The 27,954-nt window shown below is 55.4% G+C and overlaps 2 protein-coding genes across 2 annotated transcripts; both read right to left on the reverse strand.

Moving 5' to 3' along the window:
• Positions 1–3,383: 3,383 nt before the first annotated feature.
• On the reverse strand, positions 3,384–6,494 carry MRPL28 (mitochondrial ribosomal protein L28). Its single transcript, XM_017809107.1, has 5 exons — positions 6,136–6,494; positions 5,902–6,054; positions 4,935–5,069; positions 4,249–4,335; positions 3,384–3,802 (listed from the first exon to the last, which is right to left on the reverse strand). Exons 1-5 carry the CDS (start codon positions 6,421–6,423, stop codon positions 3,725–3,727), a joined length of 741 nt encoding a protein of 246 aa, XP_017664596.1. The 5' UTR covers positions 6,424–6,494; the 3' UTR covers positions 3,384–3,724.
• A 797-nt stretch (positions 6,495–7,291) lies between these two features.
• On the reverse strand, positions 7,292–25,092 carry TMEM8A (transmembrane protein 8A). Its single transcript, XM_017809100.1, has 13 exons — positions 24,996–25,092; positions 20,756–20,933; positions 18,998–19,205; positions 18,757–18,890; positions 18,122–18,387; positions 16,619–16,947; positions 15,807–15,900; positions 15,123–15,246; positions 14,387–14,523; positions 12,373–12,551; positions 11,264–11,410; positions 10,745–10,861; positions 7,292–10,258 (listed from the first exon to the last, which is right to left on the reverse strand). Exons 1-13 carry the CDS (start codon positions 25,090–25,092, stop codon positions 9,962–9,964), a joined length of 2,307 nt encoding a protein of 768 aa, XP_017664589.1. The 3' UTR covers positions 7,292–9,961.
• Positions 25,093–27,954: the final 2,862 nt, after the last annotated feature.

The raw sequence follows: 27,954 nt of genomic DNA on the forward strand, positions 1-27,954 counted from the left end.
GCATTCCTAAAAGTCACATCCTTTTGCAATGGCAACTCCAAACCAAGAACCTCCAAGCCAGGAGGGAAAAGACAGGCTTACCTATGAGACCAGCAGGAAAGGCAGGGACATGATGCTTTTGCTAATACTCCCCAAATATTCCTCTGTTTAAGTACAGAGAGGTTAGCTGGGAATTTACAAGGAAAATGGTGTTTAATTCATGAATGGACAAGGAAGTGAGTTTGTTGAGAAACACAGCCTTAACCTCAAGCTGGTTTTTGGATCCATGACTTGCTGACAAGTGAAACAGACAAAATTCAAATGTTGATTCAAGATCCCAGCCCTCAGAATTCAGAACTGTGCAGTCTGTACTTGTGTCCTGCCACTGCTAAACAGCAGGATTAGTCCAGCCATCCCACTCAAGGCCTTTCCAGTTTAGATACTTTCCCCAATTAACCTTTTTCTCTGCTTTATTACTTTGCAGTATTGGGTTTGGGGATGGTTCCACACCAAGCCCCCTCCACAGCTGGCACGTGGGACCAAACATCATGTTCCAAGGGGCAGTTTCATGTTTTTGTCACCTGAGGAACAAATTAAACAGGAATCCCTCAGTCCTGGATCGACCTTCTACCTTCCCAGATATCAGCACTCATGTCTCTCTCAGCCTGCCACTTGCCTTCCTTCTACTGCAGTCTCAGTGAGATCATTTTCCCTGTTCCCCTTTCCAAGCACTGCTATCCCAGCCTTGTCTTTAGCTGCCAAGCCCAAGGTGACCCTGGGCAGGGCGCTCTGGCAGTTTGTTGGTGGCTGTCACGTCCTTGCCAGCTGCCTGCTCTCTGCTCCCAGCCCCGTGTTGGTATTTGCAGCAGACGTTTGCAGGGCCTGGGATCCTCAGGATCCCCCAGCACTCCCAGTGCCTGGCCTTGGGCCAGGAGCAGTGGGTTGGTGACCTTTGTGGAAGCCCGAGGCAGTGCTCAGGTCTGAGCTGTGCTTGGCAGCCAGGCCCTTCCCCTGTCCTGGGGTGGAGTTGCAACCTCAAGCTGACAGCACCCAACTTGCAACCACGGGTTTGTGGCATCTGTGCTTCCTGGGAGCATTTTGTAATGGAAAAGTACCAGCTCCTCTGACCCCCCCCTTGTCAGGGAAGTGCAAGAACCACTCTGGCTCAGCTGCCAGACTGAGCCCAACTAGACTGGGAAACACCACCACCATCACCTTCCCCCAGGCAGAACCACCAAGCTCTCTGGCTGCAGCCAGGGCTGCAGATGAGCAGGTGTAAAACCAGGACAGGTCTAACACTGTGCCCTGAGCTATTCCTCCACCTCCTCAAGGGAGCCTGGCTGGGGGTGTCATAGCTCAGACTACCCCAAATGCTGCACAGGGGCTCCCTCCCCACCTGAGACATTTGGTTCTGTGTCCAGCAGAGGGACAGCCAGCTCTGTGTGCTCCAGCTCTGCTTCCTTGGAGCCTGCAGCACCCCTGGTCCACAGCTTCCAGTTTTCCTCAAGGCAGCAGAGCACTCCATGAAAGAACATCCTTGGGGGGAATCTCCTGGCCACATCAACATGGGTGTAAGGAAAAGAGCAAGGGCAAGGTCTCTCAGCAAAGGCAGGATGAGAGAATGGAGGGCTCCAGCTGAGAAGTCAGGATTCTCCACATCCCCCTTCCCACAGAGAAGCTCCCGCTCCACTCTTGCAGTGCCTCTGTCAGCACCCCTTGGACCCAGTGCGACAGGAGCTCCCCCCCAGGTCTGGCCAAAAGCTCCTTCTACCCCTCATCACCCAGCAAACCTTCCCCAGGCCACAGATCCTGCACAGTGAGCAGCACTAAGGACAGTCAGGTCCAAGGACAGGCGGTACTGGCCCTGGGAGGACACGCAGCCAGAGCTCCCAGTCCCAACCCTCCCACCCCTGGTCCAGAGCAGCAGCTCCTAATTGCCCCCCCTGCCATGCCAAACAGCCCCCTCAGTGCTGGGAAGCTGTGAGGCACCCGGGACCCCCACAGGGCTGAGAGCAGGACCCAGGCAGGCGCCAGCCGGGCTCGAGGGGCCGGGGCTGTGCCGGCACGTTCCAGCAGAGCCATGGAGGGGGGCCAGGACAGAGCCACGGTCTGGAGCTTTGCTGGGAGCTCCATTAAAATGCATGAGCTGCGCTGGCCCTAATGATGAGCAGAGCTGTCAAACAAGGAGCTTGTCCCAGCTAATTATCTCTAACGAGGGCAGAGTGTCAGGGTCCCCGAGGAGCTGGGCAGCAGCTTCCCACTCAGCTCAGTTGCAGCAGAGAGAGGAGATAAGCAAATCTCATTGTGCTGGCCTAGCTGCACAATCATTAATTAGGCAAATGTGACCTTCTGTGCCAGTTTGCTCTTGAGAACCTGGACTCACTGGAGCCGGGACACACAGGCTGGAAACATCCCAGCTTTTGCCACCCAACCTGTCCCTCCCGTGCCCCTGCAGAGGCAGCACAGCCTCAGCCTGGCAGTCCTTACCAGCCAGCCCTACCAGTCAGGGGCTGTGCCACACTCCCCTGGGGGGCTCAAGTACCCCTGGGGAGGGCTCCAGCCCCTTTTCTGGCCCAAGGAGCAGCAGAGAAGTCTGATCTTCATGAAACGCTGTTTAGATCACATTCAACTCAACCACGTCCCTCACCCCAACCCCCAGCACAGCCCTGCACAGGCTCTGTGCTTACCCAGCACCTGCCTCTGCATCTCCTCTCCCCCAAATCTTTAAGGCACTGGGTGCCACTCCCCCGTGGTCCTACTCCACTCCAGTGCAGAGGGGACGAACCACACTCTGCTCTACAAGCCCAGTTTCTCTCTCCTCAGTCACTGTGGCTCACAAATGGAGCAGTGCACTTGCCCTGATGAACCAGAGAGGGGGAACATGTCTCAGCCCAAGACATAGTTAAGGAGAAGTCTCTTCTGGGGGCAAGTAATGATCCAGAGATACAGCTCACAAAAGGTCCAGCCTGCAAGCTCTGTGCTTGTCCCTCCCCTCAGAGCTGAAGGGAGAGGGGGAGAGGCTGGTTTTGATCCACCCAGAAACCCACTGCAGGACCACAAAGCTTCCAAACAACACCAGGGACACACAGTGCTGTTCACCAGCCTGTAATTATGGCAAGTGCTTTGCACTCCCTTGTTGCCAGACAGCAGCAAAGGCTTCAACACCCATTTCAACTACATTTGTACAAAGTGAAAGATTTAAAAGTCACCAATTTCAAAGAGAAACAGCACAGTAACCCAGAGGTTAGTGAGCTGTGTGGCCCAGCCCCACCTGCTGAGGCAGGGGTTTGGGGCCACACTTTTGGGGGCACAACCATGTCTGCTGCACAAGGCTGGGGACTGATCTGAGTTAGACCAGCACAGTGTCTCACAGTCCCTGCTATAACACACTCATGAGCAGTAAGTATCAGAGAAAAGTTAGAAAAGTTTACTGATATTCCCAAAATATATTTCATTTTATATCATGATCAAGCTCTCAACAGCAGCCAACTGCTTGTACAGGCAAAAAAACCACACTAAGTCAAGTCTGACTGAACGCTCTCAGAGGCCACAGCACAGAAACTCCTTCTTCAGCCCACAGGAGCAGGTCCTCACTGAATTTAGGCTGTCATTAGACTTCAATAACATGCTCCTGGGCACACTCTTCACGTGGCTCCTTCCCCACCAGTGTGGTTCAGATAGCAGACCCACTGAACCCCACAGCTCCATCCACAGCAGGGGTTCTGCTCCAAAAGCTTGTTTTCTTCTACTGTTTCTGGGCTGCCTGTTCTTTCAGTCGGTTGACAAGCTCCTCAGCATACACCTTGAAGAGTGGGACAGGGTCCTGCAGCAGAGCAGAGGAGACACCACTGAGAAGGACTGAACTTGAGAAGTGCAGTGGGGAGCCCAGGGAGTGCTGACAGGTAAAACCAGAGGAAGATGTGACCAGGCTTTTTTCACTGGCTGATCCTCCAGCCACAGCTGCTGCTCAGCTCTCTAGTCCTCCCTCAGAGATGACAGGCACCTGTGGGACATTCAGCAGCTTCCCCAGTCCTGACAGCACATGAGAAACATCAGCAGCTCCCAGAGATCCCTTTCCTTCTAAAAAGCTTCCCTCCCTCCCCTCGTTGACCACCATCAGAGCTGTCCTGATGTGTTCACGTGGGTGAACACATCCCTGAAGAAGCTGGAGCCCCACAGGGTTTGTGGCTCAGGAGTGTTCAGGCTGCTCAGCTCAGCTGGATGTGCAGCCACGACACCTCAGTGCTGAGCACTGCCTCAGGAACTCACCTTCTTTTCCAGGAGCCTCTGTTTTTCTATGGCTTCTACCAAACTCAAGCCAACCCATTCAGCTTCCTCTTCTGGGATCACAAATTCCTGTGGTAAAAGGAGGAGCAGGTGGTACAATCTTTGTAGGTGACCAAGATACAAATCCTCTCTATGCCCAGGACATAAAGATGATCCAGTAAGAACATTACTGTGGACAAATCTTATAACACTCTTCCCTCATTTCTGGCAACAAAATCCCACTTCCCTGCTCTCCTCCTTCCTTAGCAGGGGTCCTGCTTTATCTGATCTGCAGTTGTAGCTCTTTTTTGTGTAGTTCTGGGGCTGTTTCTCAGCACAGCTCCATGGACTGTGGGTGCTGGTGGTGTTTCCACGCTGGCAACTGCCCCCAGCTCACAAAACTGAACAGCCCAGGGGCACTCTGGGCTCCTCACTGCAGGGTCAGTACAAATCCTTGCTGCTTTGGCAGTGCCAGCTCCTACCTGTGCTTATTGCAGACCCTCACTGATCTCAAATCACAGCAAAAGTACTGCTTGTTGTGCTCCTAAATGGTGAGCACAGAGATTGGGAACCCACAGAGAGACAAGGAAAACCTGTTTAGATTTTCTCTGCCTACACCCTGGAGCACCAGGTGGTGATTGGACAGCCTGGACAAACCCCAGGGTGGGCACTGCAGGCCAGGCACCCACCTTGTACTTGTCATAGATGGCCTCTCTCTTGGCTGGGTCGTTGGGATGCAGGCTGGGATCCCTCCGTGCCAGGCGCAGCAGCATCGTCCGCTTCAGGTCCATCCCCAGCTTCGAGCACATGTCAGCTTTGGGGGTCTGGGGAAAGAGAGCTGGAGTCAAACTGCACCCAGGGACCAGCTGACAGGGGACACGCTGGTCTGCCAGCACTCAGACAGCACTGGAAAGTTATCCATGCACTGCAGAGGTGCTCAGGACACATGTTGTGAGAGGGGAAAGATCTGCTGGGTTTGTTCTGGAGCCACTATGATCATGGTTCTGGGTTTTAATATCAAGAGCTCCAGTCAAGAGGGTATTAAAGGCTGGGAGCTTTAGGCCTGCACTAAAACATTAACAGCAGGAGCTGTTCAGCCTGGAGGAGACAGGGGAGACACCACTCAGCCCACCTTCCTGGGGAACCTCTTCCAGCACCCAACCACCCTCTGGGTGAAGAACCTTTCCCTGATATCCAACCCAACCTCCCGACACAACTTTGGGCCATCTCTGTGAGTATGCTGAGGTGGAACTTCATGTGTTTTAGTTTAGTCCATCACTCCTCTGCAACTTCCTCAGAATGGGGAGTGAGGAGGGGCAGCTCTGATCTCTGCTCTGTGTGAGCAGTGCCAGGACCCAGGGAACAGCTGGAGCTGTGCCAGGGCAGGGTCAGGTTGGATCTCAGCAAAAGGTTCTTCCCCCAGAGGGTGGTTGGGCACTGAACAGGCTCCCCAGGGCGGTGGTCATGGCCCCAAGGCTGCCAGAGCTCCAGGAGTGTTTGGACAACACTCTCATGGACAGGGTGGGATTGTTGGGGTGTCCTGTGCAGGGCCAGGAGTTGGACTCATGATCCTTGTGGGTCCCTCTTCCACCACCCCCAAGCCCATAGGGGCAGGTGGGCACAGCCCCACGAGCTGCACCGGGAGCCCCTGAGCACCTTGAGGATGTAGAAGTCGAAGCCGAAGGCGGCGTCGATGAGGTCGAGGGTGCGCATGGTGACGGTGATGGTCAGCGTGGCGTCCAGGATCTCGCTGTAGAACTGCCGCCGGAACAGCTGCGGCTTCCACGTCTTGGGCAGCCTGGTGGAGAGCTGGGCACGGCCGGGCCGTCAGGGACGGGGCCGTTCTCCCGGTCCCCCCCGCGGGCCCGGTGACCCCGGCCCGGCGCTCACCTTGTCGTTCCGCGCGTATCGGAAGCCGCGCACCCAGCCCTCCCCGCCCCACAGCCCCTCGTTGGCGGCGGGCGGGAAGTACACGGGCACCGGCACGTCCTGCACGCGCTCGCGGGCCCCGGTGCGCGGGTTGCGCCGGTAGCGCTGGCCGTGCGGCCGCCAGTGCACCGGCGTGGGCGGCGTGTCGTCCTCCAGCGAGGCCAGGTAGTGCTGCGGCAGCCGCGCGCAGATGCCCTCCCGCAGGCGCAGCGCCGCCCAGAGCCGCGGCGGGACCCGGTGCAGCGGCATCGCCCCCGGACCCGGCACCGACCGCCGGCACCGGGACCCACCGCCGGCACCGAGCACCGGCACTTCCGCTTCCGCCCCGCTGCCGCGGGGGGGGCGCGACGGCGGCCGCGAGGGGCCGCGCCGCGCCCGCGTTTCGCCTGGTCGGTGCGACGGGATGGCGCCCTGGGGAGCCCAGAGACAGGACGAGCGATGGGCTGAACTAAAACACATGAGTTGCACCTCAGCACGCTCGTAGGAACGGCCTGGAGCTGTGTTAGGGGAGGTTTGGTTGGATATCAGGGGAAGGTTCTTCCCCCCAGAGGGTGCTCGGGCACTGAACAGGCTCCCCAAGGCAACGGCCTGAGTTGGTCTGCCCTCAGTCTCCTCTTATCCAGGCTCAACAGCTGCTGCCTTGAATGTTTTAGTGCAGGTCTAAAGCTACCAAGAGGTCAAGAAGTTTTCGGACAGGGCTGTCAGGGACAGGGTGACATTGTTGGGCTGTCCTGTGCAGAGCCAGGAGCTGGATTTGATGATCCCTGCGGGTCCCTCCCAGCTCAGGATATTCAGTGATTCTGTGCAGAAGAACTTCTTCACACTGAGGGGTTCAGAGCACTGGGACAGGTGCCCAGGGAGGGTGTGGAATCTCCCTCTCCAGAGACATTCCAAACCCACCTGGACTCGTTCCTGTGTCACCCGCTCCAGGTTGAACTGGATGATCTCCAGAGGTCGCTTCCAACCCCAAATAATTCTGTGATTCTGTGACTGCAGCCACCACGTGCCTGCCCGCAAATACCGTCACCTTTATTAAATTATAAAACCGTAAGCTTTAAAATTTACCGTATAAAATAATCACAGGTATTAACAGCAAAGAAAAAAAATAACCTTTTGGTTTTTTCCCCAGACACAGGAATTTGCTCAGATTTTACCCAGAATAATTAACACTCCCCCTTCTGCTGCAGGTACCAACCCAAGCTCGGGCCAGGCCAGCAGTGGGAGGGCAAAGCAGAACGAACAATCAAACACAAAATAAACAATCATGTCAGTGGGATTTCTCACCCCAAAGCTTCTCCTGCTTCCAGCATGGAAATCCCTGAAGGGAAAGGCCCAATGAGGAATTATTGCTTTCTATGGTAACCGGTGACACCCGGCCACACCAGTGGCATCAGGTTACCCTGGCAGCACACACCCACACTGGTGGCACCTGGGTCACACCAGTAGCACCCAGGTCACACTGGTGGCACCTGGGTCACACTGGTGGTGCCCAGGTCACACTGACAGCATCCAGGTCACACTGGTGGTACCTGGGTCACACCAGCAGCACCCAGGTCACACTGGCAGCACCCGGGTCACACTGGTGGCACCTGGGTCACACTGGTGGTGCCCAGGTCACACTGACAGCATCCAGGTCACACTGGTGGTACCTGGGTCACACCAGCAGCACCCAGGTCACACTGGCAGCACTCAGGTCACACTGGTGGCACCTGGGTCACACTGGTGGTGCCCAGATCACACTGACAGCATCCGGGTCACACTGGTGGCACCTGGGTCACACTGGTGGTGCCCAGGTCACACTGGCAGCACCCAGATCTCACTGGTGGCACCCAGGTCACACCAGTGGAACCTGGGTGACACTGTCAGCACACAGACACACCAAGGTAACCTGGGTCACACTGGCAGCACCAGGTCATATTGGTGGCACCTGGGTCACATTGGTGGCACCCAGGTCACACTGGCAGCACCTGGCTCACACCAGCAGTGCCCAGATCACAGTGGTAGCTGCTGGGTCACACTGGTGGCACGCAGGTCACACCAGTGGAACCTGGGTCACACTGGCAGCACGCAGCCACACTGGTGGCACCTGGGTCACACCAACAGCACCCATGTCAACACCAGTGGCACCTGGGTCACACTGGCAGCACACCCAGGTCACGCTGGTGGCCCCCAGGCCACCCCGGCAGCCTGGCACGGACGGCACGGCTGTGAAGGAGCGGCGGTCACCTCCACAGTGCTGGGGCCACAACGCCGCTGTGCAAACCAAGACAGGGGGGAAAAAAGTGCCTAAAAGTGGTCAAAGTTGGAGGAAGCCCTGAGGGCCCAACATCCCCCCTCCTGCCGTGCTGTCCTGGATGGCAGCAGCAAATGAAAGATGGGGGATATGGGTGGTGATGGGGGGGGTGACACTGCTGGGTGCAGACAAGTGTCCTTCGCTTGTCCTGCATCTGCTTAAAAAGTGGGAGTTTGCAGAGGAAGGGGAGGCAGAGGGATAAAGTGCAGAGCTGAGCTGGGCGCTCTTCAAAGCAAAGAAATAACCCCGAGGAGGCAAATCCTTCATTAGTAGCTCTTTCCTCCCCAAAGCCACCTGAGGGGCTCCCAGCAGCACACACCAGACCAACCACAGCTGGAATGAAACCAGCAAGGAACGATGGATTTGAGCCCTTTTCTGTAGATTAAGGATGGGCAAAGACAACTTCCCTGGTTGCCAAGTTTCTGCCCTTGCTTTCTGCGTGCCCTAAAGTAAGGCTAAAGTGAGACAGACGCTGCAAAGGAGACCATGGCCACCTCGGGAGACCATGGTGATGCTCCTGGCCAGGGTGGGACACTGCAGTGGCCTCAGATCAGCCAGGACTCTGCAGCACATCCAGCCTCTGAGGCATAGCAGGCTGGAGAAGCAGGGCTGTACAGCTCAGGCACCATCCTGGACCACCCAGGCAGAGCTCTGCCCACACCAAACCCCCCAAAAAGGAGGAAAACAGTGAATCCCTGAACACCAGCAGCCTGGATCCTTACAGAGCTCAAGTCAAACTTACACTAAACCCTGCACTGCTGCAGGTTTCACAGCTCTGGCTGAGATGCCACTGCTGCCTCTTGCATGTCCCCACATGGGGTTTTTCACATTCGTGCCAAGTCTGATCCTGAATCCAGGGCCCAAGTCCCAGCCTCATTCTTCCCCCCGGAATCAGGACCAGGTAGGAGCAGCAGCACTTGTTTCACAGGGAGAGAGGCTCCAGACCCCGGTGGAGGCTGAGGCCAAGGGCCCAGCACTCCCAGAGATCAGCTTCCTCCCTCCCCATCAGCACCAAGGGCATGCAGCAGCATTTGCCCCCCAGATCAGAAGAACTTCTCTCGGGTTCAAATGCTGACTGCAGGATGGCAGGGGAAGCCCCTGTCCCACAGGCTTCAGCCAGGACAGGGGGCAGAGAGAAGAGCCCAGCAGCCAAAGCCTTGGCTCCAGCTCAGTGTGGGCAAAGCCCAAGCCTCATGGATGCAGCAGGGGGGGAAAAAGAGTTGGTGATTTCCCCCAGGGCCATGGGGAGGTGGGGGACAGGCTATTCCTTGATCTGGAACCACGAAGAGCCTGCCCCATCCCAGCAGAAAAGCGGAGGTGGCCTCAAACTCGTCTCCACAAGACCAGCCCACCATCTTCACCTTTAAACCCGGTCCACACTGGGCCCCCCTGGCCAGGGGATGAGCAGTAAGAGGATTGACCATGTGCGAGGGGCAGCCCAGGCAAAGAGCAGCTTCCCCAGCCCTCCACCCCCACGAGAGGGAGCTGGGCAGGTCAGGTCACAGCGTAGAGCTCCTCACGGTCGTTCTGGCAGATCTGGTAGCGACAAGTGAGCTTCTTGGACCAAGCCCAGGGCTTCTTATGCTTGTCCCGAGGAGGGAGCAGGAAAGCGACACTGCAGGCCACCAGCACGTGCCAGATGCTGTGGGTGTAGTAGTAGTTCTCATTGGTTTCCATGAATGCATACACTGAGATGGCAATGAAAGCCAAGGTGATCCCTGGGAGGAGGTAGAAGACCCAGCGCTTCCACGAGGAAGGGTAGCAGTGCCTGCGTTTGGTTCCGTGGTGAACCTGGGGGGGTCAGAGCACAGAGGGGTTGAACAGCCAAGCAGAAGCTCAGGCAGGGTCTGCCTGACCCTGGAGCATCTGCCAGCCTCCCAGCAACAGGGTGTGCCTGCTGCCCCTGAGAAATGCAGCCTCTCCCCTTCTTGGGCCCTTCTCTTGTGTGCAAAAGGCCCCCTCCAGCTGTGGCACCAAAGCCCAGCACAGATGCCATAGGTCCTGGCCAGGGCACCAGCCAAGTGCTTTGGGACAGCGCTGCAGCTCCAGGTGTGCACTCACTGGACTGTGCTGAGACCCAGAACCAAGGGATTTCTGGGATTTCTCAGCTAGTGGAGGGCTGGAAGGTGAATCCCTTGCCCTGCCCCTTCCACCTGGGTGTTTCAAGGTGACCAAGCCATGCCTGTGGATGGGCTGGAGCCTTGGGGCTGCTCTGCCACCATCATTCTCTGCAGGGGAGCAAAGGGCAGCAGGTCCTGCCTGGCTGCCCTCACTTACCCACGCTGCAATCATGATGATGAGGGCGAAGAGGCAGGGACCCATCATGTTCCACACCCCTCTGCGGTCCAGCTGCAGGGACATGGCAATTAACAAGGTCCCCAAGATGAAAAGGACCTGGAAAAGAGACACCACCACTACCACCAGCAGCTCATCTGCTGCCAGAGCACAGCCAGCCATGCCAGAGGCAGGGAGGACCTCTTCTCCTGGCCACCCAGCCCTGCATCCGTGCAAGAGTCGGGAGAAACACCTTCAGATGGAGAAACCAGAGAACCCACAAACCTTTCCCCCAAACCTCAGTCCCTTCAGGCCCAGTCCCTCCAAGCATGCAGGTTCACAAGCCAAACTCCTGGGACAAAACAAACCCACTGGTTTAAAAATCAGGGTGGCACTGGGTGACAAACAGGCTTTGTCACCGGGCTGGTCATTAAAATACAGAGGTGAGAGGGCTCAGCGTGGCCACCTGTGGCTTGGCTGGCTCAGGGCTGGCCGGGCCACGCGGGGTTACCTGACACTCACGTATTTCAGGATCTTCTTCACCCGGGCCATGCACAGGATGGTCACCCAGATGGACACCACGGAGCCCAGGAAGTCACAGTACTGCAGCGTGTCGTAGTCCATGATGCACATCACTGCAACGCCCGGCTGGTCACACGCGTGGTAGAACTGCAGCCAGGGACAACAGCAAAGGTCAGGTGGATCCAGCAGCACCACACAGTGCTCTGGGAAGGAGAGGCAGGAGAAGGCTCAGCCCACAGCAGGCAGTGCCTCCAGGAAGCTCCACCAAACCACTGTGGCATTACAGAAAGCAAGTGAGAACAAACATCAACCTGCACCCCCTCCCAGCAGCAGCCAGGAGCTCCTGGGACAGCACCTTCCAGTGCTAAATGCTCCAACCCCATCTCCATCCCTGGGGTCCCAGCCCCAAATATGAGCACCCTCAGTGTGGGCTGAAGATCCCAGGGAAAAGAACACCCCTTCCACCTCTGAAATGTGTTGTTGGAACAAGTCCAGAGAAGGCCACGAAGTTGGTAAGAGGAGTGGAGCAGCTCCTCTACAAAGACAGGCTGAGAATGTTGGGGCTGCTCAGCCTGGAGAAGAAAAGGTTGTGTGAGACTCCACAGCAACTTTCCAGTATCTGAAGGGGGCTATAGGAAAGCTGGAGAGGGACTCTGCATCAGGAACTGTAGTGACAGTACCAGGAGTAATGGGTACAAATTGAAAGAGGGGAAATTTAGGTTAAATATTAGGAAGAAATTTTTTACTGTGAGTGTGGTTAGACACTGGAACAGCTTGCCCAGGGAGGTTGTGCATGCCCCAACCCTGGCAGTGTTCAAAGCCAGGTTGGATAAGGCCTTGAGGAACCTGGTCTAGTGGGAGGTGTCCCTGCCCATGGCACAGGGTGGTTGGGACTAGATGATCTTTAAGGTCCATTCCAGCCCCTTAACATAATTCCATGATTCCACGACATGTCCATGGAGGTGTTTGTCTAATGATCCTAGAAGCTCCCTGTGGAGCTCCAGGATGGGCTGCTCCACCAAGGACTTCTCTCTGGTGCAGCATTCCCAGTGCCCAGGGGGAGCTGGCAGGGGGAGCTGGAGGGGGACCCGACAGAAGGCAGTCCCTACCGTGGAGAAGAACATGGTGTAGGTGTAGACAGAGGCCTCCACCAGGTAGTAGCGATAGACAGCGACTGCTATGGCTGGCAGGAACATGAGGTTGCTCAGGGTGAGCAGGAGGGTGGCCAAGTTCTGTGCCCCGATGGACTGGGCCTTGGTGTCGTCCGTGCAGCTCCACCCACCCCAACCTGCAGAGCAGAGAGGCTTCTGTGGATCTCACAGGCCCTACCTTGTCATCCCACAGCACCCAGCAGGAGCCTGGGATGCCTCAGGAGGTGCAGTCACACCCTTGGACTATCCCAGAGCCTCCTCTCCCTCACTCCATCAGCCACTCACAGTCCTCAGGATGGTCTTGTTACTCATCCCATGCTCTGCTGTGGGAAGTTGGGGAACCCCAGCAGAGCTCCATGTCTGCTCTTAGGACATCCCTCAGGTTGTTCCCACGTAGCAGAGGCCATCCTACACCCAGACTGGTACTTTCCATCCCCACAGCAACTCAACACACACGCTCCTTGCTGTGAAACAGCATTCAAGGCTCAGATACTTCACATGATGGGATGAGCTGGATGCAAGATCCCTACAGGTCCCAGGAACCAGGGTGGAGAATGATCCCCAGCATTGAGGAAGCCATTGGGCTTCTGTCCTACCACCTGTAACGGCAGGGCAGACCCCAAACCCAGGTCAGGCTGCTCTGGGCCTTGTCTAACTGACTTTTTAAGATCTCCAAGGATGGAAACCTGGATACTGTGCAAAGACAAACAGCCTGAGAGGGAAAAGATTGGTCTTCTTTGATTTAGGTGGAAGCCTCCTTGCTGCAGCCTATGTCTGTGGGCTCCTGCCCTTCCCTGTGCTCCCCCTGCAGAGCCAGTTCCAGGGTCCCTGTAACCCTGTGGGCAGCAGAAAGTGCAATTTGATCCCACTCCAACTCCTCCAAGGGGAACAAACCCACTGCCTCAGCCCACGGTGACATCCAGGGCTGCACAGGATGGTGGGAGGGAAAATTTCCTAAAGGACAGTGCCTGGCACAGGGCACAATTCTCAACCTTTGACTGGATACCAAGGACTGAACTGAGACAGCCTCTATAAACACAGATCTGCATTTTTTTATTATTTAAATGATTTTAATTAAAGATTAAGATGCCCATGCCCTCCTTTTGAGGAAAGGAGGTCAGCCTCAGGGCAGATAAGGGATGTGCAGGCACTCCACGGTCAAGGAGCTTAGTTAAAAGTAACATCCATCCCATTCCAGAGTCACTAGAGCAGCTCTGCCCCTGGAGAGCAACAGGGAAGCTGCTCTCCCTGGTTTATTTCTGGGTCACCAATATGCAGATGGAGCATTTTGCTGCGAGTGATTCAGCGGAAAGCTGTCCTCAGCCTGATTCCCCAGTTCCCTTGAGGTGCTCTGGGCTTCCCAGAACCTGGCAGCCCTCGGGGAAATTAGGATGCTGCTCTCCCTCTCGCTCCTCACCCATCATCAGCACTGCAGCAGGGAGGTCCTGGCTCAGGCCCAGAGCAGCAGGGAACCACAGTTTGCCTTGTCCTTCTGCTGAGAACAGGTACACGGAGCCACCCAAGCACAGCAGAGCTCATCTTCCCCACAGCACAGACTGCACCATCCTCTCAGGCCATTAAGATAATTAGCAGCTGACACAGATGTTCCTCCTCCAGGGGCACCTCCGAGTCTAAGGCTTTTGGCAGGAGACAGACAGGGACTCCTTGTATCCCATACCAGGAACCTACACAGCAAACCTCCCTGAAAGGCACAGACTCTGACATAGGCGTTTTCAAGCTCCCTAATCTCTCTGGGGATGCTCAGAAACACCTCTCCAAGCCCCGGGGAGCCTCCAAGCCCAATTCCCCATCACCCTTGGGGTGCCCTGTGTTTCCCCAAACTGCGCTTCCCCGGGCGCTGTGATGCCGGCAACCACAGCAGACCCCAGGCTCTCCATCTCAAACACCACCACCCTACAAAGTGTCCTCCCCTCGGGGAGGATGGCAGAGCTTCCCAGGAAAATGCACTCACCAGCCTTGCAGCTGCAGGCAGCGTAGAGGTACCCGTGTCTCCTCAGGAGGCTGCACTGCCCGTAGGGGCCGCAGTCGTTGAAGCAGGGGGTGAGGTACGCGAACACCGTCACTTTGGCTTCTGCACTGGGACATTCTCTGCAAGGACAGCAGGTCCCCTTGGCACCCCAGACCTTTGGGCAGCCCTGAGCCCTGCTCCCAAGGATCTAACAGTGCTCCTGCATGCAAGCTCCCTGCTATTTCGAGATTTGCTCCATCCCTCCTACGACCTCAGAGCAGAGTCTACTCCCTCTCCACCTGGACTGCCAAACTGATGTCCAGGTGGGTGTCAGCTCTCCCCAGACCCCCATGACAGACCAGTGTCACCACCACTCTTTTACATCATGCACTCATCCCAGCAGGTAGAAAACTAGCAGAGAGGCAAAGTGCAGGAGTATGGGCACAGCTGCCTGCATCTCTAAGACCTCCCAAAAGGGTAACGGCAGCAATTATTTCCCAATTTATCACCTCAAAATCCACCAGGGGAAGGGGAAGCTCACCCAGGCAGGTTCTGCCATCTGCAGTCTGCATGATATGTGCCAGCTTGACCCTGGTTAAGCTGTTTGGGTGCCCACTGCCTCCCCCCTCCCAGAGGTGAGGACAGAGGGTCAGTTTTGCTCACACGAGCCAAGGCCAGTGGGATTTGGAGGCAGAGTGCTCTGAACAGGCCCCAGGGTGGGATGACACACCAGACTCACCCCTGGCCCTTTGGGCAGAGCAGCTGCAGGGACAGGAACCAGTCATCAGTCTGAGGGTACAGGACAATAAGCATTGCCTCTGCAGAGGATGTGCTCACGCTCAGAGGGTAGCCCTGGGAAAAAGCTGGAAGGAAACAGGGTGCTGTGATGGACCAGACTTGGGAAGAAGGGCCCACAATAACTCCAAGCTGAGACTGATCACACAGGAATCAGATGCTCCAGTGGCTCCTTGCTCCCATGCTCAGGAGGCACCAGGGGGATGGAGAGGACCCCTGCTCCCAAGACCCTTGTTTTTTCATTCATGTCAATTCTCAGTACCTGTCTGCACAGCACAGGGCACCTGGAACAGCCTGTTGTCTTGGCTACTCCTCCAGTGAAGAGCTTAGCTTCTCTGCACACCAGCAATGCCTTGACCATCCCCAAACCTCCTGCTAAGAAGGCTGGAAGAGCCCCAGCTGGTAACCAGACCTTCCTTTGGTGGAGGCTAACTCCTGGTGCCAAACCACCACCTGCACCCCAGCACCCTGGGAATGTGCCAGCACAAAGACCTCAGGAGGGTTTGTTCCGAAATCAGCTGCCCTGGGACACCCCACAAAGTCCTGAGTCAGCTGACAGCCCATGAGGTCTAAAAGCAGAGCAGTGAGATGCCCAGCTGAGCTGGTGGCAGGTGCCAGCCTCTCCTACCTGTGCTGCAGTTCCGTGTGGCGTTGAGGGACAGCACCGGGGAGGCAGCACTCACACATCCAACCACGGTGGCATTGGCCAGGCTCACAGATGTCTGTGCAAACAGAGCAGTGTCCCATGTCACAGCACCCCAATGCCATCCCCCTGCACCGTTTATCTCCCACAGGGCCCACAGCAAACGGGAGCAGCAGGTGACAGTAAATCCTGCAGGTCACCCATCATCAATTCAGCAGGTTTCTGACCAAACCCATGTTCACCTCACCCTGTGCTGCCACCGTGTTATGTAGTGGCTAAAAGGCAAGAGACCCTCACGGGGGAACTGCCCCAAAGCTGGGACACTGACACATCAACACCACCACAGGGTGGCACGAGCCAGAGGCTGCAGGACACCAGGGCTGAGCCCTGCTCCAGCCCTCGGGAAGTTTCATAGAATTTCAGGTGGCTGATTTTGAGGGGGGGATCCCTGAAGGAGACAGGGAATCAGTGACTTGGGCAGGAACATCCCTGGGTTTCCCTGCTCAGCCTCCTCTCCTGGTGGCAAGGTGCCAGGCTCCCGCGGAGAAGATGGCACTGCAGCTGCTTCCCGTTTTGTCTCCTCTGCATCACCGCCGCCACATGCCGCAAGCTGTGGCATTCGAATTGGAGCTGGCAGGTGGGACATGCTGGAAGCAGCTAGAACAGGCTCAGAGTGTTTTGTAGCAACAGAAAGAAAGAGAAGTAGTCCCACAACCCCTGGAGTGTGCTGGCAAACCCGCCCAGGAGCAGGGACAAAGCCCTGCAAAGGGGGCACAACCATCAATCAGCCCCCTCACCTTGTTAAGCAGGAGACTGACCACGAGGGAGCCCCCGCTGTCCATGCCAGTGTTCAGGTTGAGCAGGAGCAGGGTCGGGGACAGGGAGTTCACGGGCACGCTGGGACCATTGAGGAGCCTGTAGCGCACGGACACAACATCCAGGTCCTCACGGACCACGGGCTGGTTCTGCAGGCAGGAGCTCCTCTGGCCAGACGTGTTGCGTGGAGCCTCTCCAGCAGCCTGAGCAGAGCTCCCTGCTGCCCCTGTGGTACCTGGTCTGGCACCAGCCTGGCTCTGGTTTAGGCTGATGAAGTTAAGGAAGGAACTGGCGCTTCCTGGTCTGCAAACTGTAAAGCATGAGAAGGAGAGGAATCAGCACAGCCAAGACCAGCACCTCACCCAGGCAGACCCCAGCAGCTCCAGCCCTCCAAGTCATAGCACAAACTGGGGGTTGTTCATCACTGCAGCACTGGCTGCAGCCCCAGAAAGGCACCACCTCTGCAGGGGGAGCATCCACAAGCTGGGACAGTGCTGGAAGCCAGACAGCAGTACAGTGGGTGGAAGCACCCTGGAGCTGCAGGGACGGGGGAAGAGAAGAAGGGATAACACAGCATCATCAAGGTACCCAGGGACTACTCACTAGCCAGCAGTAGAGCTGAGCACTCAGCTGTCCCAGAGCCACAGGCTGCATAAAAGTCTCTCCCAGCTCCCCAAACATGAGCAGACAAGGCTGAGCAGAAAGGAGAAGCCAACCCAGTGAAGCTACAGGCACAAGCCATCATGGCAGATGGAGTTGAGTGTGACACTTAAGAGTCCCAGTGCTGGAGCCTGTCCATTGCTCCCAAAGACTCTTGTGCTCCCCTCTAACACTTGTGCCAGGCCTTCCAGCACACAGGATGAGGCTCTGCTTTGAGGAGGGTATGGCAGAACCCCCAGTAGAAGAAAGCTTTAAAAATGTACCTAGTTGGTGAGCTTCCAGCAGTCAAACAGGGATTATGGTCAGGTAATAGGATGCAAAGACACCACAAGGGACTTGTGACCCCCTGAGTCACAAAGTGTCACCTAAAATGGCAACATCCCCTCACTACAGCCCCAGACATTTCCCCATGTAAACCTCTGTGAGATGGTTTCCTGTCCATAACCTGCTTGTGGCCAATTGATAGTCAACACAGCATTAGTCTGGTACACCCACCCCAAACTATTCTTCACACCAAATCTTAAGCCAGCCACTGCTTCCCAAACAACCTTTGGAAAAGGTCATGGTCATTGCTTCAGAGACCCTGAACTTCTCAGGCATTTCCAAAAACAGCAGCTCTAGCAAGTGTCACTCTGGAGTGGACACTGGAGCCTTCACTTTTGACCCCAAAGCAATGATTAGGCCTTGGGCCTCCAAGAGGAGGCAACCAGCATGCTGGGGGATGCAGGCCACCACAGCCAGGCAACCAAAGGCCCAAGAGAGACAGAGCAGACACAAAGTTCCCTCTGGTCCTTTCCACAGGGCTGGAGGGAGCGGGATCCCACCTGTGAAAGAAGCCAGCATCTCCATGGACACGCTGGCATTGGCAGTGCCGAGACTCTCCACCATGATCTGCAGCCACTTCTCCCAGGGGGGCGAGTCCAGGGCCAGGCTGCAGTTTGCACTCCCTGTGCAGGTGAGGGTCTTCTGGAAGGACTGGGGCAGTGTGATGGAGCCCAGCACCACCCGCACAGCACACACTTTCTGGTCACTTGTCAGGCAGCTCCGCAGCTGGAACTGCATCCCCGCGGCATGTTTGGGGACGAAGACCCTGCGGGAGGAGGGAACAGCACTTTGCAGAGCTTGTACTCTCAGTGCAAGCCAGCCATGACCCACCACAGTCCCCAGGGCTTTGTGACTGCCCTGGTTGGTGGTGTGAAAATCCTTCCCAAGGGAAACATCTCAAAGAACTAAAATTCCCGCAGTCGAACCTCTATGACCACATGGGAAGACTTGGAGAAGGGTGCTTGTGTGCTCCCCGTGCAAACCCTACCACTGCTGCAGGGGGCTCAGCAGACAGGCTCAGAGACCCCCCACAGCTCCAGCCCCACCTGGGAACAACAGTGGCTTCCCCCTAAGCAGCTCCCTTGGGAAATCCCTCCCCCCCGTGCCCCTCTGTCCACCCGCTGCCCTCACTCACTTGACATGCAGTGGCTTAGCAGGCGAGACAACGGTGTGTGGCATGGGAACACCAGGCTCCAGGACAGGCATATCAGTGAGTCTGAGCACAAACATATCTGCCTGGAACATATAGGGGCATGGAGTGGAGAAACCCTGCAGGAGGGGAGAGCACAGGGGTCAGCTGTGGCTGTGAGGAGACACACCGGGCAGGGCCGTGCAGCCGGGACCCTCCGCAGGACCCTCGGCAGGACCCTCCTCACCTTCACCTCGATCCTGCCGGCGGCCTCGGGCAGGTGGGCAGCGATGAACCAGTCCCCTGCAGCGGGGGTGGTGACGTTCACGAAGGTGGTGTTCTGCACAGCACTGCTCAGGGCGATGCTGATGTTGTAGGAAGGACGGACGGTGGCGTTGGCAGGGAAGCGAGTGCCCAGGGGGTTAATCACGGGAGGGGCTCCGTGGCGAAAGTGCCTGTGAGAGAAACCAGAGTGCCAATGAACCGAGGGGTGTACAGGCACTGGAAAGATAAAATGGGATACAAACTCAGAGGACACCCAGCTTGGCCTGGGATCGGAGAGGGAGCAGGCTGGAAACCCCCACGTTTCCAAGTGGAACACAGGAGCCCTCGTTTTCATCTGGTGAGGACTGGCTGCTATTAGCTTATCCAGGATTTATTTAGAGATTGCTGTAACTTGGCTGATTATTAAGATAAGGATTAACATGGTTCCATCAAGCCTGGAAGCAAATTTCCAACACTTACTAAGGTTAAGCCCCAGCTGCAAGACTACTCCTTCTTTACAACCATCAGCAAATTCCCCTTATAGGGGAAGCCATCCACAAAGAGCTTTCATTTTTCCAGCTAAGATCTGAATCTTCTTATTTCCTCTTTTAAGAAGGGTAGACAGACAGACTAAAAAGATGCTTACAAGGAGGCCCATATTGCAGACTTCAGTTCCCCAGCACTTCTGCTTTCCAGATAAGCAGCCCAGCGTTTGAAGTAGCAGGAACACATGCAGTTGAGTAACATGCAAGATATTTATTCAGTCAATCTGGCATTTAATTTGCTCGCTTTTGGGCTGCTCTGCAGCAGAATGTAATGGGTCCAGGAAGCAAATGTGACAGGGTGGTATGTTGTTACCCCTTGGAGCTTGTCTGGGTTAGCCTTTGTTTCTTAGGGGATCATTTAGCTGCTGTCTTGTCCCTCACATGCCCAAACTACAGGGAACCTTTCTGGGAAGCAGAAAGCTTGTGACAGGCTGCTCAGGAGAGCAGCTTCTAAGAGCACTGGTCTGTGCCCAGGACAGACCAGGGAAGCACAAGCCAAGCAGCTTCAGTCACTCCCAAGACCTCTGTGAACTGGGTGTCGGAGACCCACATGTCTCCATGGGCACAACTTGCCCGGGAAACCCGTTACCCTCCAAACATTCTTCCAGGTTTTTGAACTCAAATCTTCCAACAAGTCAAGTACTGCTTTAACCCCAATTCTTGGACTGAAATTGCATTTACAATCTTCTCATGCTCTTATGTTTGCAGGACGTGACATTCTTCTTTTACCTGTGCTCCACACACAGCCACAGCCCTCCCAAAGTGCCCCCAGTCTCTTCAGTTCCTCTGTACTGGGGAATTTGTCCACATCCAATCAGTTTGGGTGCACTCAAGCCCCTTGTAGTCCTGCCACATCCTTTGGCACCATGTGCAGGGTCCTGCCAGGCACAGAAAGGTCCAGGAACACCTCTGTGTGAACAGCAGACCATCCTCACTGTGAAGCTCTCTCCAGCATCTCTAAGGGGTCTCTTGGACAGCAGGTCCAATGGGCAGCCCCAGACTCACTGGCAACATGAACACAAAACACTCCTACAGGTTTAAACACAGATCCAGTGCTTGTACATTAAGAAACTGTGGCTCCTGCAGCTGAGGAACAGATACCCAGCCTCCTACAACCAACCAGCCCCAGCATGAGCAACCAGGACAAGAGGACAGGATGCCCATGTGGGCAATCCCTGGCACAGGGACATACATACACTGTGATCTCCATGCTGGTGCACTCGGGTCCTTTCCCCCGGGATGCCTGCAGGAGCCAACGGAGCAGCACAGTGTCTTCTGGCACATGGAAGTGGAAGAGCTTGGCGTTCCCATACCAGCTGTAGAAGGACAGCTTCTGTGCACTCTGGGAGAAGTACTCGGAGACATACAGGGAGTCTGGAAGGGAGAGAGCACAGCAGTTGGTGGGGGAGCTGCTGAGGGCAGGCTCAAGGGCTTTATCCACCCACAGAAGCACATGGGAAGCTTAATCTTGCTGGAGAGGGGCCCTTTGAGTCCCTGATTTCTCATCCCAGTCCCACTAGATATGTGATGATCCATGATGATCATCGCATATCCCAGATATGAACCAGCCAGAACCACCCACACCCCTGCAATGAACCATCACCCAGAGAAGGAGAGCACTAAAAGATGCCTAAACCATGCTCTGAGATGTGCTCTGAAGATGAGAGACCACCAGAGACAGCAGGGAGGAGGAAAGGTTGATGGCAGAAGGTGATGGAATAGGCAGCAGCAAACCCTGGGGCAGACAGTGCAGAGCAGAGGGGTGCAGGTAGCACAGGGGGGCCCCGGGACCCAGCAGCAGTTTATGGTGCCAAGAGGCAAGAGCTGTGCCCTTGTTTGTCTGCTCAGTGCATGGGCTGATGTTTTACATGGGCAGAGAGTGATAGGACAAGGGGGGTGGTTTTAAACTAAAGGAGGGGAGATTTAGATTAGATGTTAGGAGGAAATCCTTCCCTGTGAGGGTGATGAGACACTGCGACAGGTTGCCCAGAGAAGCTGTGGATGCCCCATCTCGGGAAGTGTTCAAGGCCAGGTTGGACAAGGCTTGGAGCAACCTGATCTAGTGGAAAGTGTCCCTGCCCATGGCAGAGGGACAGATGATTTTTAGGGTCCCTTCCAATCCAAACTGTTTTGTGAGTATCCATTTTACTCAGCTCAGGCACATGTAGTGTCTCCCTGTGACACACAACATGATGAAAATTTTATGTGCTGCAAATGTAACTCTGCCTTCAGATGTACCTTCCAAACTCTAAAGATTTTCCTAGCTGAAAGAAGGGCTGCTGGGATAGCAAGAACAGCCCCAGGGTATGCTGAAAGGGCATGCCAGAGGACAACAGCTACCCAGTCAAAGTGACATCAGGACTAACTATCCCTCCTTCCATCCCTCTGCCCAGCTATACCTACAGATCACCCCCAGCCTGATGATCATGTCACCTGCAAAGTTATACATTAATGAAACCAAGCAGACTGCAACTCAGGGCTGGAAAAGAAGCATCACACCAGAGCGGAGAAAGGGATAAAAGTGCACGGAGACAGCAGAGCCAAGACCATGCTGCCCCTCCAAAAACAAGGTTCATAACACTCAGCAAGGGTGTAGAAGGTATGTCTTCACATCTCTGCAGAGTGCTTCCAGATGCTCCTTTTCTACTTTGGAATTCTCTGGAGAGAAGAGAAACTGTGGTGCCTTTCAGAGGCAGATTCATCATTTCTATTACAGAATAAGTAGCGAGTGTGGGTTAACTTGCCTTCCTCCACTGCTGCATAGGGTCATGCTGGAAACACAGAGGACCCAAGAAAGATGCCAGAGAAAGAGGAGAACAGCCCTCAAGTGGGACCAGATCCTTGGGATGTACTTCTTGCCAAGAGGAATCTAATCCTAGCAGGAACTACGATTTGTGCCCCAAAGCAGGACACTCACCGGCCTGCACCCACGGCACCGCAAAGAGACAGGAACGGTAATCATGGGTTTAACTCCCTGGCAAATTACCAAGCCAAAGCCTGCGGGCACCCTGCAAGCCCAGCAGGGAAAGGAGGAAACAGGAAAGCAAGAAATACCAGCCACGCAAGCCAGCTGGAGGATTTGCTCATGGAGGAAGAGCGCGGCCGCCTGACCTTGCCGCGGGGTCCAGCCGAGGGAGCAGAGCAGTGCACGGAGGCAGGAAAGGTCATGGGGAAGGTGAGCCCTGAGCAGGACAGCCAGGAGTCCACAGCCTGTGGGCAGAGCTGTCCCACTGCGGTCCCCACACCGGGGTCACGCACAAAAGGGGCTTTTCAAGCAAATGCTCCCTGGCTGGAACTCCAGCGCAGCGCGTGGGGACTGCGGACAAGAGCTGGCTGTGATCCCCTGCAAGCCCGGGAACATTTCACACACAAAGCCTATGGAAAGGAGCTTTCATCAGTGGTGTCTATGTCCCCAGCACACCCTGCATGCACTTGGCATGTTCCTTTCTGGCAGTCCATGGAGATCTCTGGGCACAGGATGAGGGTAGGCAGGGACACAAGGCATGGTTAGGGTTGCAGTCCTGCTCAACGCAACAGGTCCCATCAGGCAACCTACAACTTGCTGCTCCAACCCCACCAGCTGTCAGCCACGGTCACCACCCATCCTGCACGTCCTCACAAAGCCAAAGCATGATTTGTGTGGTTTTTTGGGGAGGAGAGGGCAGGCAGACTGCAAAATTAAAAACTCCAGCAATCAGCAGTGCTATTTATTAAGGACTGGTCAATTATACAGAGCGAGCTCCAGCGCATTAGCAGGTCAAAGGCAGGCAGACCTGCCCTGCCCACACACTGCCTGTCACCAGGTAAGCAGCAGCTGGGGCTGTGGACAAAGTCCACTGAGAAACAGCTTCTTGTGCTGACAAGGGCCAAGCCCCCACTCACAGGCTGCACTGGGCAGCTGCACCCAGAGAGCAGGTATGTGACTCCCAGGGCACCTCTGCCTGGGCTGACAGGGAAATACCACAGGCAGATAAACGGAACATCAGTAGAGAAAAGCCAGAAAGACAGGTCACAGCAGAGGAGGTGTGTACTCCATTTGCATCGATAGAGTACTCTGGTATTAGCTGTGCTCTCTATGTGTCCATCCCAATCTATTCAGTCTGCTTGGCAACACCTGGAAAGTCCCCCTCGACTGTCCCATGACGTAAAACAAGCTTTAAACTGAGCAAGGGACCTGTCAAATGGATGCTGTTTTCATCCTCTCCCATACAGATTTTGCATAAGCAGGTTTCAAATGTATTATGCAAAAAACAAAAGTGCTTTTAAGAGAAACAGAATGCAGTAGAATCCCTGATGATGCTGAGAGGAGACGCGTTATTTCAATTTCAGAGTAAAGAGTCACCTCGTACAGCTTGAGTTTGTTTGTCCAAAGATGATCTCATGGTAGTTTTAGGAAATAATACCTTGACTGGTGGTTTCACAGGGCTTCCCATCAAAGGGACGAAGCTCTCATTTCAAAGCAGACGCTGTCTAAAGCTACAGAGTTGATGTTCAGCCCAATTGGAGACAAGACAGGACTATGTGGCAGGATGTTTGGCCATTTGCAACGTAACAGAAAACCCCGTTCCTTTCTCCGGGGTCGAAAATCCACCCAGAAATGTTGCAGAGCGAGGGACTCTCGCTCCTCTGTGGAGGAGCCGATCTTTAGCAGTGCCCAGACGTAACCCTATGGAGGCATTCCCTATGGAGGCATTCCCTGCAGAGCCGTTCCCACAGCCGGCGGGACGGCGCCGGGACAAACCCAGCACCACACCTGAGGCACAGCGGAGCTCTCCAAGGGCTGGGAACCCAGCGAGCAGGATGCCAGAGCAGGGTGGGCCTGGGGCACGGGGCCATCTCACCCCTGGCTCCCCGAGCAGAATCCGCGCTCTGCGGACTATGTGGGAGCGAGAACCACCATCGACAGCGGATAACCACCGATCCCCGCGACGGGGTGAGCAGGTGAACGACCTCACCTCCCCAAACCTCTCCACCGCCACAGCAGCTGGCTGACCCTCCGGAGAGAAGGGACACGGCCCCCGCACCCCCAGCACCCCCCGCTCTGCCAAAAGCCCCGCTCCCGTCCACCCGTCTGGATGCGCTGGAAGTAAAGTAACCTAAAAACAAGGCAAAGCCAAGGAAAACAACCGCTGCCAACACAGCAGAACGCTCCGGGTCTGGCCCGACCTCCCACTGCTCCGCAGGGCCGGCACAGGCACTGCCCCCCGGGGATGCTCAGGAGCCCCCGAATCCCTCGGGAGAGCACGAAACCACTCCAAAGTCACCGCTGAGCCACCCCCGCAGGAGCCGTGGGATGCGGGGCAGCTCCCGGGGCCCCCTCTAACACAACCCAACCGGTTTCCCACCGCCGCCTCTCCCCTCCCGGGACCCCGCCGGCCGCCCCCCGGCCCCGCCGAGCCCCCCCGGTCCCCCCGCTCCCGCCGCGCCGGGACTCACCGGGGCCGGTGCGGTTTCCGCGGCCGGCGGGCAGCGCCAGGAGCTGCAGCAGGAGCAGCAGCAGCCGCGGCAGGGGCGGCCCGGCTGCCCCGGCCATGGCCATGGCCGCCCGTCCGCCGCTGCCCCGGCCCCGCCGCCCGCCCCGCAGCGCCGCCGCCGCCGCCGCCGCTTCCGCCGCCCGCCCCGCCCCGGACCGGCCCCGGACCGGCCTCCGACCGGCCCCCCCGCGGGACCGCCTCTCGATCACGGCGAGCGAGGAGCCGGGGCTGCCCTCCCGAGTGCCACCGCCGGGGACCGGAGCATCCCCATGGGAGACAGCCCTGGGGTGGTGCCGGTGGTGATGCTCCCGTGGGAGCCTCGCGGGTTTGCTTCTCGCTGCCGTGAAGGCCGAGTCAGATGGTGATTTAAGATGGGTTTAAGCTGAAATCACAAATATCAGCATGCCTCGGTCATAACCGGGCAGCCCACTGTGCCCTCGCTTGGAAGGGAAATCACTGGGGACGCTCAGCCCTGCAGAAGGGAAATGACTGGGGAGGCTCGGCCCTGCAGTCTGAAGGGTGGTTTTATACTCGTTCCTAGAAAGTCCGATTGTCTTCTCTGCTCCCACGTATCTGCCATGTTCATAGGACTCACGGGAGATGTGGCTTTTACAGGCATGGTCAGCTCATTCTCTGATTTTGCAGCTGACTTCAAAAGAGTCAGGAATCTTCCCTTTTACATGCCTTTTCCTTGGGATACCTCCTGATGTGTTCGTGTTTCCCAGCAGAACAATGCAGCCTGGGAAATATCTCAGTCCTTGCTCGGGCAAAACTCCCATCACTCGAGATCAGCTTGGTTGAGGACTTCAGACCTGTTTCCAGTCCAGATGGACTTTCTACTTCGGGAGCTGAAAATCTTTGCTTCTTGCTCTCGCAGACCTGATACACTTGTGATAAGTTCATTAGGTACAGGAAGGAATCCCATAGGGAAGTGCCAGTCATTTCCTAGGAGGTCTGACATCACCAAAAGCCCAGTCAGAACACCTTATGTGCTCAGAGCTAGCAATGCCCTCATCTCATTCAGGAGAAGACTTTCCTGAAGTCAGCCCAGAACCTTGAGCACATAAAGCCTGGGATGGGAAGGGACTATTCTTCTTATTCCCAGATTAAATTTGCTCACTCTTAGTTCACTTCCATTTGTCCCTGCATGATACTATCCTTGGATTTTCAGAGCTCTTCTTCTAAGAGAAGAACAAATCAATCCTCTGTTCTCATTCTACATTAATTTAGCCTTCAACTCCACTTTTAAAGGTATCAGCTCATCTTCAACCAATCCTTATGAATTACTTTCCTGCAATGCTCTTTCTACTTATAGTTATTTTCCTCTTAAAGGAGAAAAACTGAGATTCAAAGTCAAAGATCTGAGCATTAATCAAGCTTATCTCACATGAGACAGAGTCAGATCCACAGCATGTTACAATACCTATTTTTTCACAGCTTGTGTCCCTTAGAGTAGCTCCTGTTCCCCGAGAAAAGCCCTCCAGCATTCACTGTAACTGTGTGGGGATGCTATAGGACATGTCACCTCCAGACTGACAGCTGCTCCAAACACATGGGGACATGAAAATGTTGTCATTGGCTTAGTGACTGTCTGGATTGCTCTGTCCCCTTTAGCTAAGCAGCCTCACCAAGGGGTGAGTTTGGATCAGGGAGGGTCTCCCTTTTGCAGCAGAGCTGGAGTTGGAGCTGAAGCTGGAGCTGGAGAAGCTGAAGCTTCCTCCACTTCCACAGGCAGTGCTGCAGGTGGATCACCATGACCTGCAGCCAGGCAGAAGATCCAGCTGCAGTGATACCTGCCTCCTCCTGTGGTGGCAACAAAAACCCACAGGATTTAGAAAAACCCACGTGAGGTTCTGACTGTGCTGAAACCTGAGGGACCATGGCCAGGGCTTCTGTCTGACTCAGTGACACACTTCACTCTGGGTACAGTGCCCATGTGATGGTCTGGGCTCACCACTTCTGCTTCTTGCTCTGTGGTCCAACCACAGCCCTTCATCAGGAAGTCAGACAAGAGAGAAAGACCCTGTTCTGGAGAGTGTATTTCCTACAGTGTTTCAAACAGGCCTGGGGAGAAGTCTGGACTATATACTGAAATTATCCCTCTTTGAGGCACCGACCTGGAAAATAAATAATGGTGGCCTGTCCAAATTGAATTTATGGAGCTTTAACAATGCTGACCCATGAATTTTGATAAATATACTTCTACTATTAATAAAGGCACTCAGCTGCTCAACCATTGAGAGAGGTATAAAAGCTTTCTGGATGAGCAGCTGCAATGCACATTTTGCTGTATTGCTTTCCATAAATCCATAGCTGGGATCCTCCTGGCCATGTACAAAGGTCTCTGGAGAGGCACAGAGCTGGCACAGTCTGCTCCCCTGTCTCTGTTTGGTCCCAGTATAAGGAGTGAAAATGTGGTGCTGGCTGAAAACCTTATGTTTTAGCTATCTCCAGATAGATCCTCATTGAGTTGTGTCTACCCAGCAGCTCATTTCTGACTTGAAGTCACCATGACAGGGGATCTGGGAAGGAAGAGCATAATGAAAAACTGTGTCCCAGGAATATGAACCAAAGATCTGTTGGAGTTGCATGCTTTGGATTTTGACAGAAAAGTCAGATGATGCTCCATCACTGCAGGAGGCTGGTGAAAGGATATATTTGATGTGGTCCATGGAGCTTTGCTATGTGCAGCTCTCAGTGTTACTCACAAATGGAAAAATAGAAGGTCAGTCCTTTCAGTGTGGATAAAGAAGGTCACACAGATAGGGAAACGATCTAAAACAGAGGAGGCTGAACTTAAACTGGCTATTACAGCTCAGGAAAAAGATGCTGGAGTCCTCACTGATGGTTCACTAAAATTTTAGCCTTGATGTGCAGCAAAAAAAAAAAAGCCAACAAAATGTGTTGATCTCATCAGGAAG

Source organism: Lepidothrix coronata, unplaced genomic scaffold (genome assembly GCF_001604755.1).
Source record: "Lepidothrix coronata isolate B3197 unplaced genomic scaffold, Lepidothrix_coronata-1.0 Scaffold24, whole genome shotgun sequence".
In the NCBI taxonomy this organism is placed as follows: Eukaryota; Metazoa; Chordata; class Aves; order Passeriformes; family Pipridae; genus Lepidothrix; species Lepidothrix coronata.